This window comes from Xylocopa sonorina, chromosome 5 (assembly GCF_050948175.1).
Source record: "Xylocopa sonorina isolate GNS202 chromosome 5, iyXylSono1_principal, whole genome shotgun sequence".
NCBI classification, from domain to species: Eukaryota; Metazoa; Arthropoda; class Insecta; order Hymenoptera; family Apidae; genus Xylocopa; species Xylocopa sonorina.
The window spans coordinates 11,591,476-11,605,601 of record NC_135197.1 but is presented as its reverse complement, the minus strand read 5'-3'; the positions used below and the strand labels follow the sequence as shown (position 1 = coordinate 11,605,601).

At 46.6% G+C, this 14,126-nt stretch overlaps 3 protein-coding genes across 6 annotated transcripts in view; 1 reads left to right on the top strand and 2 right to left on the bottom strand.

Moving 5' to 3' along the window:
* The window catches only part of LOC143423390 (protein Skeletor, isoforms B/C), a 49,030-nt gene extending 45,182 nt beyond the window's left edge, over positions 1 to 3,848 (bottom strand). The window contains exon 1 of one of the 4 annotated variants that reach the window (XM_076894689.1): positions 3,831 to 3,848. The gene's annotated coding sequence lies outside the window, so the exon portion shown is untranslated. Of the gene's footprint in view, positions 1 to 3,291; positions 3,527 to 3,830 lie in introns of those variants that run through there. The other 3 variants (XM_076894681.1, XM_076894687.1, XM_076894690.1) reach the window with 3 other exon arrangements.
* Positions 3,849 to 4,236: 388 nt separating this feature from the next.
* Positions 4,237 to 5,951, top strand: LOC143423401 (protein BCCIP homolog). Its single transcript, XM_076894707.1, has 3 exons — positions 4,237 to 4,456; positions 4,891 to 5,145; positions 5,225 to 5,951. Exons 1-3 carry the CDS (start codon positions 4,289 to 4,291, stop codon positions 5,762 to 5,764), a joined length of 963 nt encoding a protein of 320 aa, XP_076750822.1. The 5' UTR covers positions 4,237 to 4,288; the 3' UTR covers positions 5,765 to 5,951.
* A 166-nt stretch (positions 5,952 to 6,117) lies between these two features.
* On the bottom strand, positions 6,118 to 10,410 carry LOC143423392 (uncharacterized). Its single transcript, XM_076894691.1, has 10 exons — positions 10,338 to 10,410; positions 9,216 to 9,668; positions 8,457 to 8,570; positions 8,294 to 8,388; positions 7,777 to 7,930; positions 7,570 to 7,698; positions 7,354 to 7,499; positions 6,726 to 7,257; positions 6,499 to 6,557; positions 6,118 to 6,418 (listed from the first exon to the last, which is right to left on the bottom strand). The coding sequence occupies exons 1-10, from the start codon at positions 10,354 to 10,356 to the stop codon at positions 6,272 to 6,274; spliced, it is 1,848 nt and encodes a 615-aa protein (XP_076750806.1). The 5' UTR covers positions 10,357 to 10,410; the 3' UTR covers positions 6,118 to 6,271.
* Between the last annotated feature and the right edge of the window lie 3,716 nt (positions 10,411 to 14,126).

Genomic DNA, 14,126 nt, shown 5'->3' with positions numbered 1-14,126 from the left:
GAAATGCGTGAAAGTCGGGAAGCACAGAGTCACGGTCCGATGTTACATAATCGAGGGTGGTTTTCGAGGGAATCGATGGAGCAAAATTCGGTTCTTCGTTTCTCTAACGATTCTTCCATGGAATACATTGAAAGTATCCTCGAGTAACGTTATCGAAAATATTCAATCGAATCTGTACGTAGGTCCGTTCCACGAGTAGCTTGTTTCAACGGAAGTAAAACGTTGCTCGACGAAGGGAAAGCTGCGCCCACGCGCGACCGATATCGCGATGTATTGCGACGTAATCAACCCCTGCGTTCTTCCTAAGGAAGGAAGAACGGGAAGAAAGCGAAGAAGCAGCAGTATCGACGTGGAGCGACACGGACGTCCAACAACCTACGTTATCATTCCAAAAGGTCGAGCGTGGCACGATCTGAAACCCTTTGATGTATCCTCGATGCGGAAGTCAATTAACTTGCGCCGCTACTCCGTAAATTCCCCATGCGTCGCGCAAACTTTGAAATCGTGGGCCGCTGCGATTTTTCCCGGCTACGAAATAATAGTCGCCGGCAAAACGAAGGCGGAAAGGATCGATCGATCGTCGCGGGAATCTATTTTCTGAAAACCGCGCGAGTCTCGCGAGAGAACGAAGGGAAAAAGAAAAATTGGAGGAAACAGGGGGTGGTAGATCAATAAATAGGACACTGTGTACGTGAGAACGGTGACTAACACAATGGCCTCTTTAAACTCTCCTTTGCAGTCTGGGAAAGACGCGCGACCCTTAAATTGTATTTGAATAAAGCAATTTGTGCACGCAGCGTAATCCAATTCGGCCTTCTTGCTAGTTTTCGCTACGCGAAAGCACCGATAAATCAACCAGTTGCGCCGCCGCGCATCGGCCCCGAGCACACCCCAGCGATATAACCATATGGCTTAATTTCATTCGCTTCGCCCTGTAATTCCCACCCCTGGAGGGAAAAAAAAAAGTAGGAAGAGAGAAGGAACGCCTCGTGTTCAGACCGCGAGAACTGCGAGGGTACACTTAATAGACTCCGTAACGTTCCACCTCTCGATCGCGATACCGCGGACCAGTTTCAATTTCACCCCATTTCGTACAAGCAGTGGAAAGAGGTGGATCGCATAAAAAAAATCGAGGACTCTCGCTGTCTAACATCGCACGCTTATATAAATTCTCTATAGACGCATCTGCAATCTAATTAGCTTCAATGAATTGCAACTAGCTTCGTCGAGACTCGAACAATGCACCGATAAACTTCCTTCTATTATCTCGCAATCATCTCATCATTCGCACACTACAACGCTTGCGACTGGTTTCCATAAAAGACACGATTTGCAACGCAAAGCTACAACGATAAGCCATCTACGTTTCTATAATTTGCCGCGCGATAACTATCAGATTTATCGTAATACGTGATGTGTTGTTCGGTTTTCACGGGATAGAACTTGCTTGCCGAAGGTTGAAAGAATGTTTCCAGGAAGGGACCGACCGCGACTCTCGAGTGTGACAACATGTTTACGCGTTTCTGATCAATCGCTCCGGGAACGATCGCACACGGGAACACGTTGAAAACAACGTAGCCCGCGTGGAAGCCCGCGCGGCAACTAACGCGATACTAGAGAACAGCCCAGTGCGGAGCATTCGAAATCCCGTGAAATCAATAAACGATTAACTCTTACGGGGGTCCGCGACGTTGTCCGAATTCCCCCAGCATCCCCTGATTAATACCGCGTCTCTGAAATCGCCGAGCGAGATTACGCTCGTCTCTAAACAATCGCACCCAGACGAGACGGGGAGGGAGGGACGCCACGGTCTTGGTCCTAATTTCAAGTCGTCGCGTTAAACCATCCGAGGAAGCGTCTGGAGGAAGACACGCCGCGGGGAAATCAATAAGCCAAATCCGTTGGAGCTCTAACGAGGAATCCGAAATTTATAATAACATGATCGCACGGCCTCTCATGCTGTTAACCGTGGAACGTGTGCCTCGCAAGCGTATCAAACGAGCCACGGTGGTTTGCGTGTTATCAGTAGTAGGCTATCGAATTAGAGGACAAAGGTGGAACGGTGCAATTAATCGGCAATAGGGTTCGATCGGGCTCCATTCAACGAGATCCCGCGTCTCCGTCGTGAAATACGCGGAACAGTTCCGCTTTCCATCGGTCCTTCGACAGCCTCTGACGATTTCCGCCGCGATTACGGATGAGAAACGTCTAACGTCGAGAAGGCGACGTCGAGGCGGAGGGGTGAACGAAAGTAGAGAAATGATTAATAATGGTGTCGCTTCTGGGGATCGAGAAACTTCCGTGGTGATGCGCGTCTCACGGGGGAAGCAGAGGATAAAAACGCAACGCAAAGGGTAGTACAGATCAAGGCAGGTGAGACAGCTATGCTATGGAACAGCGCTAACAGGTACACCGAACAGCCATGAAACGAAAAACATCGCAATCGTGTACACGTACGTATAGAGAGGATAGCCTGGATGGCTCGGGAGCAGCTCGATTTCCGATTGTCCAGTTGCTTCGTTCCGAGTTACGATAAGAATAAAGAACGAAGCGTTTTAAAAGTACAATCGTCCGATCACTCGAAACATATGTTATTGCGTTACGATACGTTTCACCGATTTGAGACGAATACAAAATTTGGAGCAAACAGATTTTTGTATGATTTCAGGGAAAGGATAACATTCTGATTACCATGGCTTTTCTGTTTCGCGTGATTTAAAAAGACTGTATCGACGTTGCCGCTATTAGAGATGGTACATCGAGCGAAGCTAACGTTACTAATGGAATCGATAGAAAACACATAGAGGAACGTCGGACGTCAAAGGATATCCATGCTTCTTTGGCGTCGCTGAAAATTTCACACGAATCTATTTACTTCCGGTTACGCAGTTAACAATCGAGCTGATCCTCGATGCATCGGGGCATTGTGTACATCGATGCATCGTATATGAACGTTGTATGCGTACATCGCGAAGATGTACAGTCGCGAATTTGGTAAACGGTATGTGGTTACAGTCGTCGAGAACATCTATTCAGCCGAACGTCTATTAAAAAAAAACACCAGATAAAGAGAAAAGAAAGAGAGAGAGACAGAAATATAGAAATAGGTAGTTAGAAGAGAGAAAGAGAGACAGCCATCTCACCGGCCGCCACAGCTCAAAGCACTCACGAAATCTCACGGGGGGGTGCACGACAAAAAAGGCCACCGTTGTCTCTTTTATTTTTTTCTCGCGCGGATATTTTACTCTCTCTACCCGGGGACTACGTAATAGGCTTCCGTGTTTTTATAACCTAAAAGAGAGCGATCGCACTGCTCCGTATTGTACGATGCGATGTACCCGGACCGGTGAACGCCGTGGTGCCACCTGACAGACTCCGGGAAATTTGAGAAAACAGGATTTCCTTCGGCCCATGCGCGAGGACTTTAATCGAATTTTGGCGTTGCAGTGCCGACAACGGACGCGCCTCCGCCTCACTGAACACGCACGGCCCTGCGTTTCGAAATTCAAATATTTCCCTCCGCGATCTCGAGAGCTATCGGATCGACAACGAACATCCGGTGGCTCATCGAGGTAGCGGGAAATGAATGCTTGTCCATCACGGTGCAGTCCTCTGATTAACGCACGAACAAAGCGTTCGAGTTTTTATCCGAATGAAAGAAAGATCGTTCGCGCGGCACGCTTGAAGCGCGCCGCTGACAAATGGCCGACACTTTCCATTAGCGACGAATAGAAGATTAGCGCGGTAACAACGAAATACGCTTTTTACTTATTTCATTAGCTTAATCGACGTCTTTGTCGTATGCAAAGAAGATTGCACAATGTACTCACCCATTTTGCCGCGTCGAAGTCATCCTCTTTGGACAGGGGAAATACTTGTAAACACTACACTCGACGACACGACATTCCCGCGCGCGAAATGAGTCGTGACTGATTGCTCGCGCCGCGCGTCGCGCGTACGGTGTATGACGCGCCATCTAGCGGTGGAACTTGGAACTTCTCGATACGAATATTTGTGTTGCAATTTTATCTGTAACATAACGAAATATTTTGCAATTAATATTAGCGTTAAAATTTACGGTAATTGTCACGTTATAGAAATTTTACATATATAAAATATATATATGTAATCTTTGTACAATTAATTTAATTTTTGGTGAAATTTATAGGCACATTCATAATTAATTTTTGCAAATGAATATATGGACTAATATATTGTATGCACGGTGCAACAGAGGCGATTATCGATCGATTGCTTATTTTTAAAGGTCTTATGAATAATTGCGCGGATGGTATATCACGTGGTCACAATCCGGCAGAACCGTCAGTTTGTGACAATGGCTGACCCGGTTAAAAAGCGTGATGTTCAAAGAAATTCCGAAGACAGGAGTAGCGATGACGATGATCACAGTTCATCGAACAGCGAGGACAACGAGCAACAGCCGTTGGAAGAACAGGTAAGAGATTTAAATTCGAGACGTCAGAGTAAAATGTCATCGGTCGGGGTTAACCCCACTTTCGAGCACGCGGTCGTAGATTCAATTCTCTTTCGAGTCATTGTTGGAGATCTTTAATAGTCGTCGAGGATGGAACGTTCTAATTAGAGATACGCTACGTGAGAAATGTGAAAGGTTTTTAAAAACCGTTTAAACGTCCTGCCATTGCATCTAAGGTCCTCATTCTGTAGGGGCATTAAATATGTATTCGTGTAAGTAGAACTAATTCTGTAATATGAAAGATTGTGACAAAAATCATTCGAATGCGTGAGATGCTGCTGATTCACGTATATTCGTATTTACGGAGAAATAGTTAAGTAAATTTCGTAATATTGTAGAAAATTGAATGTAAAATATTAACTAATTGAATTAACGTATGGCATTTTTCTCTCCAGGGAATGGAAATTCAAGTAGACTTCGAAGGAAGAAATCCATTGGATCCAGACTATCATGGCATTAAGACCCTTCTGCAACAACTCTTTTTGAAGGCTCACATTGATTTAGGTGGTCTCACAGATTTAATTATTTCTCAGAACTATGTAGGTTCAGTTGTTAAACAGTCAGAGGATTTGGACGAGTCGGATGATGAAGATAACGATGTCAATGATGTTTTTGGTATTACTACAGTAATTAATTTATCTAGTGGACAGGTAACCGATACTATATCAGATATTATTATTTAATTAATATAAAGATCGTTTGCTAATATCAATCTTTTGTTCACTTTAGAATTATCCATGTATACAACAACTCAGAGAATTATTAAGGCAATTAGCAAATGAACATGCAACAGATGCGACAAATTCCATGATAAAGAATGTCCTTGAAAATGACTCAGAGCCGTTAGGCTTACTGATTAACGAAAGATTTGTTAATATTCCGGCTCAAATATCTGTGCCGCTTCTGGAGAATTTAATTTCTGAAATAAAGAGGGCAAACAACAAGAATATGCCCTTCAACTTTTCATACTACATACTGATCTGTAAATTGTACAAAACAGATGATAAAAAACTAAAGAAGAAATTGAAACACAAAAAGAAAGAGAACACAGAGGATCTAGCGATCATATGGAGCAATCCAGAGGAGGAAATTTTTGCGGAAGAAGCCACGGTTAGTTTTGAATTTTCGGTGGAGAAGGAGTCGGACAGTGGCCTCTCTGGGACGTGGACTGAATCAGATGATGAAATGATACCTTATAGGAGACTGCTTCTGATCGAAGCTAACAAACTCCAACCAATTATTGATAAAATAAAAACCCATATTTCTTAATCAACCCGAAGGATTAACGTTAATTCGTGTCATATTCCTACAAAAGTCCTTCCTTTGGTGTATTAAAGGAAGGCGTACGCTTTTCAAAGATAATTTCTTTGACAATCTTTTGTACAATGAACTACTGTTTTTTACAGTACATGTAATCAGCTTTTTATAATACACCTTTTCATACTGCTTACTGCAATCTGTCTCCTTTCACTTGCCCTTTAACTATCTCTTATTCATTCTCTCGATACGGGTATACGAACACGTTTCGCGTGTTGCACCTGCACATAAATCGTTTACGAAACGTGAACCTATATATCCTATTTCGTAGTATATAAAAAATTTATTTTCTTACTAAATAAATAATATCATTATAAACAATAGTCTCGTAGAACAGTAGTTTTTTTTTTTTTAAGGAAAACTGCGTACTGATATTAATGTATCAAAAATAATTACATAACTTGTGCCTGAGACTTACAAGAACAAATATTTCGCGTATTATACTAACAGTATCTATTTTTATGTCGGTGAGTCTGTTGATTTCAACGGTTGCTTTACGGGCTTGGCTCTCCTTCTCATGGTACCTAAAATATTTAACATTTCTGAAACGGCGGGTGGCGCGCTTTCCGCTTCTTGTCGCCTTCTTCTTTCCTCCTCCCTTTGTTTCTGTAATGAATCATTTCCTTTGAGGAACGTGTTTATAGCGCGTATAAAAAAAAATTTCCACGAACTCTGAAAGGACTTACATCCGTCTGTTTCAACGTGAAGCGTCCGCCTTTTATCTGATTAATAATATCGTCAATGGCTGAAATGATTAAACAAATTGAAATAACAAAGTAAATCACGGCGGGCAGAAGCAGTCGCCGCAAGATAATTCACCTTAGATGGGAAACCGCGAAACAACGAAACTTCGTTTCGAAACGGTTGCAAAAGTATTTTTAGGTCTGTGTTAGGCTGAGAAAAACATAATTACCAGGTTGTTGCGTAACCGTGGCCGTTTTCTTCGCGATTCCAAGCATGTTCTCCATGTCTGCAACCGCGTTCCGTTCCGAATTCATTTTTTCCCTCGTCAGCAACTTGATCGACGCTTGTCCACCGTTGTTCAACATCGGCGGTGGCGGTGGCGGGGGCAGAGGCGGCGGTGGTGGCCTGGAAAGCTTCTCCTCCAGTTCACTGATTTTCCCCTTCAAAGTTTGAACTACGCCTTCGAGAGTTTCCAGAGACTTCTCCGCCCTTTCTGCCCTCTGCGTTACAACTTCCAGCTCGGACTCGGCCAGCTTCAACTTTTCTTCCACTATTTCGAATTCGACGTTCGACTCTTTCTCCTCGAGCTTCTCCTCCAGCATTTGTATGTGCGAAGCGTGGTTCTGTTGCTCCTCTTCCAATAATCTCTTCAGTGACTCGACCTCTTGAAGAACGGTCAATAATCTTCCATTAGGGTCGTCGCCAACTTCCGCCATCAGGAGTGCGCTCTGATGGGCGAGCACGTTCCTTTCCTTTTGCACCTGTTGCAAACGCAATAAGGAATGCCGTTTAAATTGCCTTTCGCGATTATCCTGAAAAGCGTGTTCAACTGTTCGTATTTAACTATCGATCCTTACCCTCTCTGCCTCGATCTTCATAATCTTCGCGTTCTCTCGTTCGCAGTCGCATTGCGCCTTCAACGCTTGCACCTCGTCCGCCACCATCTTCGTCACCCTTTCCATGTTTTCCTTTTGCACCTTCATCTCGTTCACTTTCTCCTCACCTGAATTAACAAATCACGTTATCGAACAGTTCGTGTAACACTCGAGTCGCGTGGAATTCGTTGAAATTACATTTTTGCCTGAGCGTTCGTTCCTCCTCCAGCTGCGTGGTCAAATGGGTCACCTGCTCTTGGGCCTCGAACTCCTGCAGCCGCGCGGAATGCAACTCCGTCTGGAGTCTCGCTATCTCTTTACTTAGCTCTGCGAATTAACCGCACTTATAAAGTGGCTTGCATAATTAACGGTGAAACCGTAAGCTGGGAATCTTCGTTTATATACCTTTCACCGTTTCTCTCAGCTGATCGAGATCTTCGAAATTCGAGTCAACCTCGTCCGACAGCTCGAGGTCCAACGACCCCTCCGGATTCGTTTGCAGTAATTTCTGTGCCATCACCTGCGATCTTCTCTTCAGCTCGCGATTTTGTCTATACCACTGGAATGGATTTTTAATTACAATTAAAACAGACGAAATCAACACGTACCATCGCTGTAGCAACGCGCTTTGCTCTATGCTGTTCCAACGCGGTTTGCCTCTATGGTTCTCCTAACTCTACCCTTTCACACGCCGATTTCGATACCACCATACACACGTACGCGACCCTAATCACATTTCGTTCTAAAGAGTCACACGCATTCCTCACACAATTCTTAAATTTAAACAATGCAATAGATCCCTTCCGGATCGCCCTACGCGCTCGACACGCAGCCCACTATCATCTGGGCTACGAATCCCTGCACGCTCGTACGCACAGTTTATCAGACATCCCACAGTTCGTTAACTCTGATTGCCATTTACCTGTGACGCTTGTTGCATAGCTTTGTGCATGGCGCCTGTTTCGACGTCGTATTGATGCTTCAGCTGCTCATATTCTTTGCACACCGCCTCGGAAACTGAAAGAAGATTCATCGATTAGAGGAGGCGCGCTTTTGGAAATTTTGCTAAATGCATCGATTCCTACCTGTTCGTAATTTGTGGAGTTTCTGCTCTTTTTCTTGAACCTGCGACTGTAGAGTGCTGTTCTGTCTCTGCAGTTGCTGGTATTTCCTCTCGAGATCCGCATGTTCCTTGGTCGCTGTGTGACAAAAATGGCATTTTTTTTTGCTCTCTTTTTAACGGGACGCTGCAAGGTCCAATATCGCGAACGTTCTTGCTCGCATGAACGTTACGAGGCTCGAACGACATCTTTATACCGATCGATTTATAATTCTATCGCGTACGTTGGCTGACTAAGAAAACGTCGCGTAGCCCGTTTCGCATGCAGGAGTGAATCACGACCGAATAATGATCAAGTTGCATTGCAGATGATTGGCCGTGAACTACAATCACGCGTCGTCCACTTCCCCTCCGCGGTGGATCCGTATAAGAGCCTCTCTGTCTCCGTGTTTTACATAAGTTCGTCACAACAAACCAATCGATTCGAAGAAACCAACGAGGCTAGATTAAGGAAGAAAAGGGGGAACGAAGTTTCCCGATCGCAACGAAAATTCGCGAAAGACGTATCGAAGAAGAGATTGCTCGGCCTCGAGACGTCCCGTATTTACCGCGCTCCTATCACGGCTGTTTAATCAAATTGATGCTCGCGAACGGCGGGAGGAGGCCGTGTTTCGTCACTTCGTTAATGATGACTAATGGAATCATAATAAAGTTCCCTAACGACTTTAGCCAGCCCGTACAAACGCTCATTAAGTCGCGAAACTTATTACTAATTATTAATTACCGGCCTCGCTCTTCTGTAACAACAATTTCCTCCTCTTCTCCGACTCCTCGTATTTGCTCTTCCACTTGCTCTCGAGGCTGTTGCTCCTGTTTAACTTGGCGACACCGGCCGGCTCGACGCTCGTCTTGCAGTTAGCAACGGCAGCGGTCTGGTGGGCGTGCTTCTCCGTCTCGTAGTTTCGCATCTCGATGCTCGAGCTGGACAGATTATTGTTCCTCGCGCGTTGCTGCTGAACGGAAGCGTCGAGCTTCTCGAAGGACGCCCTTTGAGCGGCCACGGACACCCCTCTGGACAGTTTCTCGAAGGAACCCCTGCGGGGCGGTGGACACCTCTCTTGGGCTTTGATCGCGTTCGATATCCTCGGGACCGGAATGTGCGAGTGGATCACGCTCGGCGACGTCCTCGTCGCGTCCGTGCTCAGGACGATGCTCACTTCCGTTTTATTCATGTCGTCTCTGCGAACAGGGGATACAATTTGCTTTCGCTGGTTGTCGAGCCTTGCCTTTCCGTTTCACGGACGACCAGCCTCGCGGTGGAGGCTGGTAGAGGTGCTGTTTTCCGCGCGTGCAACGCCTGGCATGCCGAACAACTACGGATCCTCGAAAAACAGTCGATTTCTATTCGACTGAGCGCACCGTCGCGCGGCTTTTTCGGGGCCTCGTGTTGTTTGCGCGCCTTGCATCACAGATGCGAGACTCGATATCTCTTAGAAGGAATAGCGCGTTACGGTTTTCAGGGATACGCCTACGGTAGATTACGGTCAATGTTTGCCCGCGCTCGTATTTACACTAACGATAGAAGCGATTTTAGAAGGTACGCGACGTAAAATTTCACGCTGCTCCACCAATTCTCTGAACTCTACCGCTTCGGGGAACATGTTCTCAGTGAATGAACGGTTTCTATCTATAGCGAGCGAGAAAGGATATTCCTATTCAAGTGCACCCAAATGGCACAGGGTTAATAACATCGTTTCCTAAAAATAAGCGTATCGAGCTCACCCCCTGCAGCCACAAAGCACGTTGGAAATAGCCGCTCAGTCGAAACGCGTTCGTGACTAATCTCGCCTCACTCGATCGCGGAATACTCGGTACGAAGATAAGGTGATCACCGGCGCGAACTTACCGGGAAATGATAAACGCATCCAGCTAATCCCGAATCGAGTTACCGTGAACTCACTCCTGGCGTCGTGTCTAATGTTTCCCGCTCGTTCGCGACGACGAATCGCTCGCTCCAGGATTGTCCGCGGCTCGATCAGCGCATCTCTGCGAATCGCTGGGGACGCGACGCGAGCGTCGATTCTAATCGAACGCGGCGGAATTGTCGCGGCGGCCGCTCCTCGAATTTTAAACGTTATTCCCGTACGCCTTACGTCACTCCTCAATTGTTCCCTATCATTGCCACTGACACTCTGCGCGTACGTCCCTCGAGCAGATGCACCGACGAGCGGCTTAAAACGACGCTCGACCGTCTGGAATATTACCGTGTTTACTCCGGTTTAATGGTCGCGGCGGAAAGACGAGGAGGATTTTAAACGCGAACCGTTCGCGTTCTCGAGCGAGACTACTCGGGGGGACACGTGTTGTTCGGTCTTCGTGGGAGCCAGCCGGTTCTCCCGCAAACGTTTCGAGGCTGATTCGTTGGAATGCATGCGTCACTGTTACCCGAGGATGATCATTAACGGGACCGGGGACGACGTCATTCTGGAAAGTCTGACGTTTCGATCGGCTCCTTGATAAGTGGCTTTGGGCAACGGCCAGGTCACGGACTGTGAGCAACGAAACCTAGTAATCGTAGGGCTGTTGACGTATTCGGTATGGGAGCCAAGAACGGCGCCCCAAATCGTTATCGTTCCTGTTCACTCGAACGTTGATCTTCGCTGGTACTCTAATTGCATCGTTACGTACTCGTTACGTACTCGAACTGTTCCGAAATTTCTAACAGCAATGCATATTACAAGTGAATTAGCACCGAAGCAATTCTAACTACGGCAAGGTTAACGATCGTAGACGCTGGGACGTACAAGTCCTTTGGCCATTTGTTGCGTCTAACGATGTTCCATCTGCAAGTATGGGAATGTACCAATACCTCTGGTACTCGCTGTATATCAGCTTGGAACCGCTTGAATTACCCTAAAAAGCGTACGACCGACGAATCCTCGTAGACGTAGCGTCCGAGTAATCCGGCTGGAAATAACGACACTCCCTTCCGTCGAACCTCTTATCTGTCCCACGCCGCGTGATCTGTTCCACAGACGTACCGCGTGGTCTTGTAGAAATACCCAAAACGCTGCTACCGCGTTTTTACCGGCAACTCGAAGCTATATTTAACGCGAACTACGTGATGCGCGAACGCGACGCCAGCGACGAACGACACTCGCCGTCGAGGAAGAGCGAAATGATAGTTCGAAACGTGCCGTGTCATGCGAGCCTGGACAGAGGAGGTCGACGGTCACGTAGATCGTTGCACTTTTCCGCGCGTGCATGCCACTTGCGATTCAATCGACCACCTTGTCGGTGTCGTCGTTTCGCCATTTACGTTGCTCGAACCGCGTTACGAGGCCTCCTCGATTTTAAACAGCAGGCGCCCGATTTCCGTCGCGCGCCGCCCACCCCGATTTACAAACGCGAACTACGTAAACCGGGACGGTCCCCGCCGCTGGGTACCCGCGAGCTCGGTCAAGCGAAATAGTCGCTCGCAATTTTACGGTTACACGTACGATTCGCAGGCATCACGTGCCGGATCGCCTCTACGGGAAGTCTATCAACTCCTTTCACTTTTCCTGTTTCGCGCTGGTGGATGCTGAACGCCGTCAAACGGTCCGCGCACACTTTCATTCCGCGCGATTTCCCGCATTCTTTTTACGCGTGAAAAACGTTACGCGGTTACGCGTGCCACGCTTCAGCGGTGTTACGAAGCGGAAAAGGGGCAAGTAAAGGGGGGGACGAAAAAGAAGAAAGAAAAATGGAACGAACTGTATCGATTAGAAACTTACGTTTGGTAGCTGCGAAGTTCGACACCGATATACACGCGTGTACACGTACACAGATCGATGTATCCGGACTGGGCAACTCACTCCATTTTCAGAAACTGATAGAACGTAGTTCACCGAGAGCGCAACGGCGTACCTCGCGACACGTAGCAAGCGGTGAGCGTCCGTCTATTTTTTTCTTTGAAGAACGATCGTTCAATGGGCGAGGGAACAATGAACGACGGAAAAGGGGAAAGAAGATGCGCGTTCTCCGACGTTCGCGCGCATACTGCTCACACGGCTGACCGTAATGTTACGTTATCTCAGGAGGTTCCAGACGACGCGAAACAGCCAGGGAGCGCGTACCCTTCCTTTAATGAAAGCTCTCGGTGTGTGCGTCAGTGGCCGCAAGGTTTTCTCATTGTCAGCGAAAAATCGCGCGCTGTCCTTTCTTTTTGTTTACACGCGATACATTCGCGATGCGTTTCGAAAGCAAAAAGAAAAACGAAGCCACCGCAAGGTTTAATTGGTACAAGAATATAAGAAAAGAATGCAAAATCCAGCGTTCCTACATTTTTCATCGCGTCATGAAGATGTTTCGCGCATTCGCGTTGGCGTATTGAGACTTATGTTGCCTCGATTGATCCATTAGTCGTTTTTCTCGGCTCGTGAGGTTTCAACAAAGACGGCTGTTCACCGATGCCCCTTTGGCCGCAATAAAAGGAGTCGTGGAACGTTTCCTCGTGTAATTGGCCGCTTCTTGCGCGGCGCATCGCGTAGCTCGATTTAATACGCGTTATCGCGAGATCTGTCAGTCGTGAAAGACTCTTGAAAACCGTGCGCGTTTCGTTGCGTTTAAACGAAATCGTGTACACATGCGAACGATCGAGCATTTCCTCGGGAGAATGCGCGTGTACGTATGCTGTCTTCGAACACGTAACATTGCCTAATCGAAAACGATCGTCGGAATACATTCACCGCGACCTGTGCCTGTTATCAACGTACAAACACGCCAAATCTACAATTTAATCGCGTCGGAACGGGCGACATATGTATATCGCGAAATTCCTCTTTTTCGATAAACATCAGTTTTAAAGAAATTGAAAAGAAAATTAAAGAACACGACTGATTAGATTACCGTTGAAAAAAAAATACGGTGTAAACAGGGTAGATTATTTGGTAGTTAAATAACAAATATCTATGCATCTAGTTATCGATGCCTACATAAGTCAGACACACTAGTAGAACGGTACAACGATCTCCTCGATCTCCCATCTCTCCCTCACAATACGATTGTTTTTTGTCACGCAGCTGCGTGCACAGTCGCAAAAAAAAAGAAGGAAAAAAGAACTGAACAAACATAGATACAGCGTCTACATATGCGGACTTGAGTCATGATTTCTGAATAATCGTCGAAGCTGCGAGTCTTTGTCTCGGTTCGGTTGCTATGAAAGTGTGTTGACGCCTTTGCGGTTCGAAGCTCCTACCAACGTGGACGTACAGAAACTGAAACGGTTCCATTCGACAATACCGAGCCCGCGTTTTTTCCTCTCGTTCCCTATCGTCGATAATGATAACTCGAAAGGGCAAGCCTCCTCGCGTATCCCGTTTCGAGCAGCGGCTCTTATCGTAGAGGCTATTACAGAGACGCGCTGGCGTTACGTGGAAATGATTTTAATTGTGGCATCGGCGCACATTAGCGCTCTTAGAAACGTTAAACGGAGAATATCGTCTCGTGGCAGCTTTCCATTCCTCCGTGCGCACGTACATCGATCGTTAAACTACGCAGCGCCAAGGATCTACCGCGCAGCGACGGTGTAATTCAAAATCCGACTTTCTCTCCAAACATTACGAACAATGTTTTCTCGGCAAGGCAAATATTTTTTGTCGTACCCGCCGTATATTACGGTATATTAAGTACGAAGGAGGATTACTCGCCTCGA

Bases quoted from the DNA above. Each gene is read 5' to 3' on its own strand.
- LOC143423392 (XM_076894691.1), bottom strand. The intron at 7,699-7,776 runs GTATATAAACGA...GTTAATTCGCAG, and splicing joins GCTGAGAGAAACGGTGAAAG to AGCTAAGTAAAGAGATAGCG. The intron at 7,500-7,569 runs GTAATTTCAACG...TTGTTAATTCAG, and splicing joins ACGAACGCTCAGGCAAAAAT to GTGAGGAGAAAGTGAACGAG.
- LOC143423401 (XM_076894707.1), top strand. From the start codon at position 4,289: ATGGTATATCACGTGGTCACAATCCGGCAGAACCGTCAGTTTGTGACA. The intron at 4,457-4,890 runs GTAAGAGATTTA...TTTTCTCTCCAG, and splicing joins AACAGCCGTTGGAAGAACAG to GGAATGGAAATTCAAGTAGA. The intron at 5,146-5,224 runs GTAACCGATACT...TGTTCACTTTAG, and splicing joins TTAATTTATCTAGTGGACAG to AATTATCCATGTATACAACA.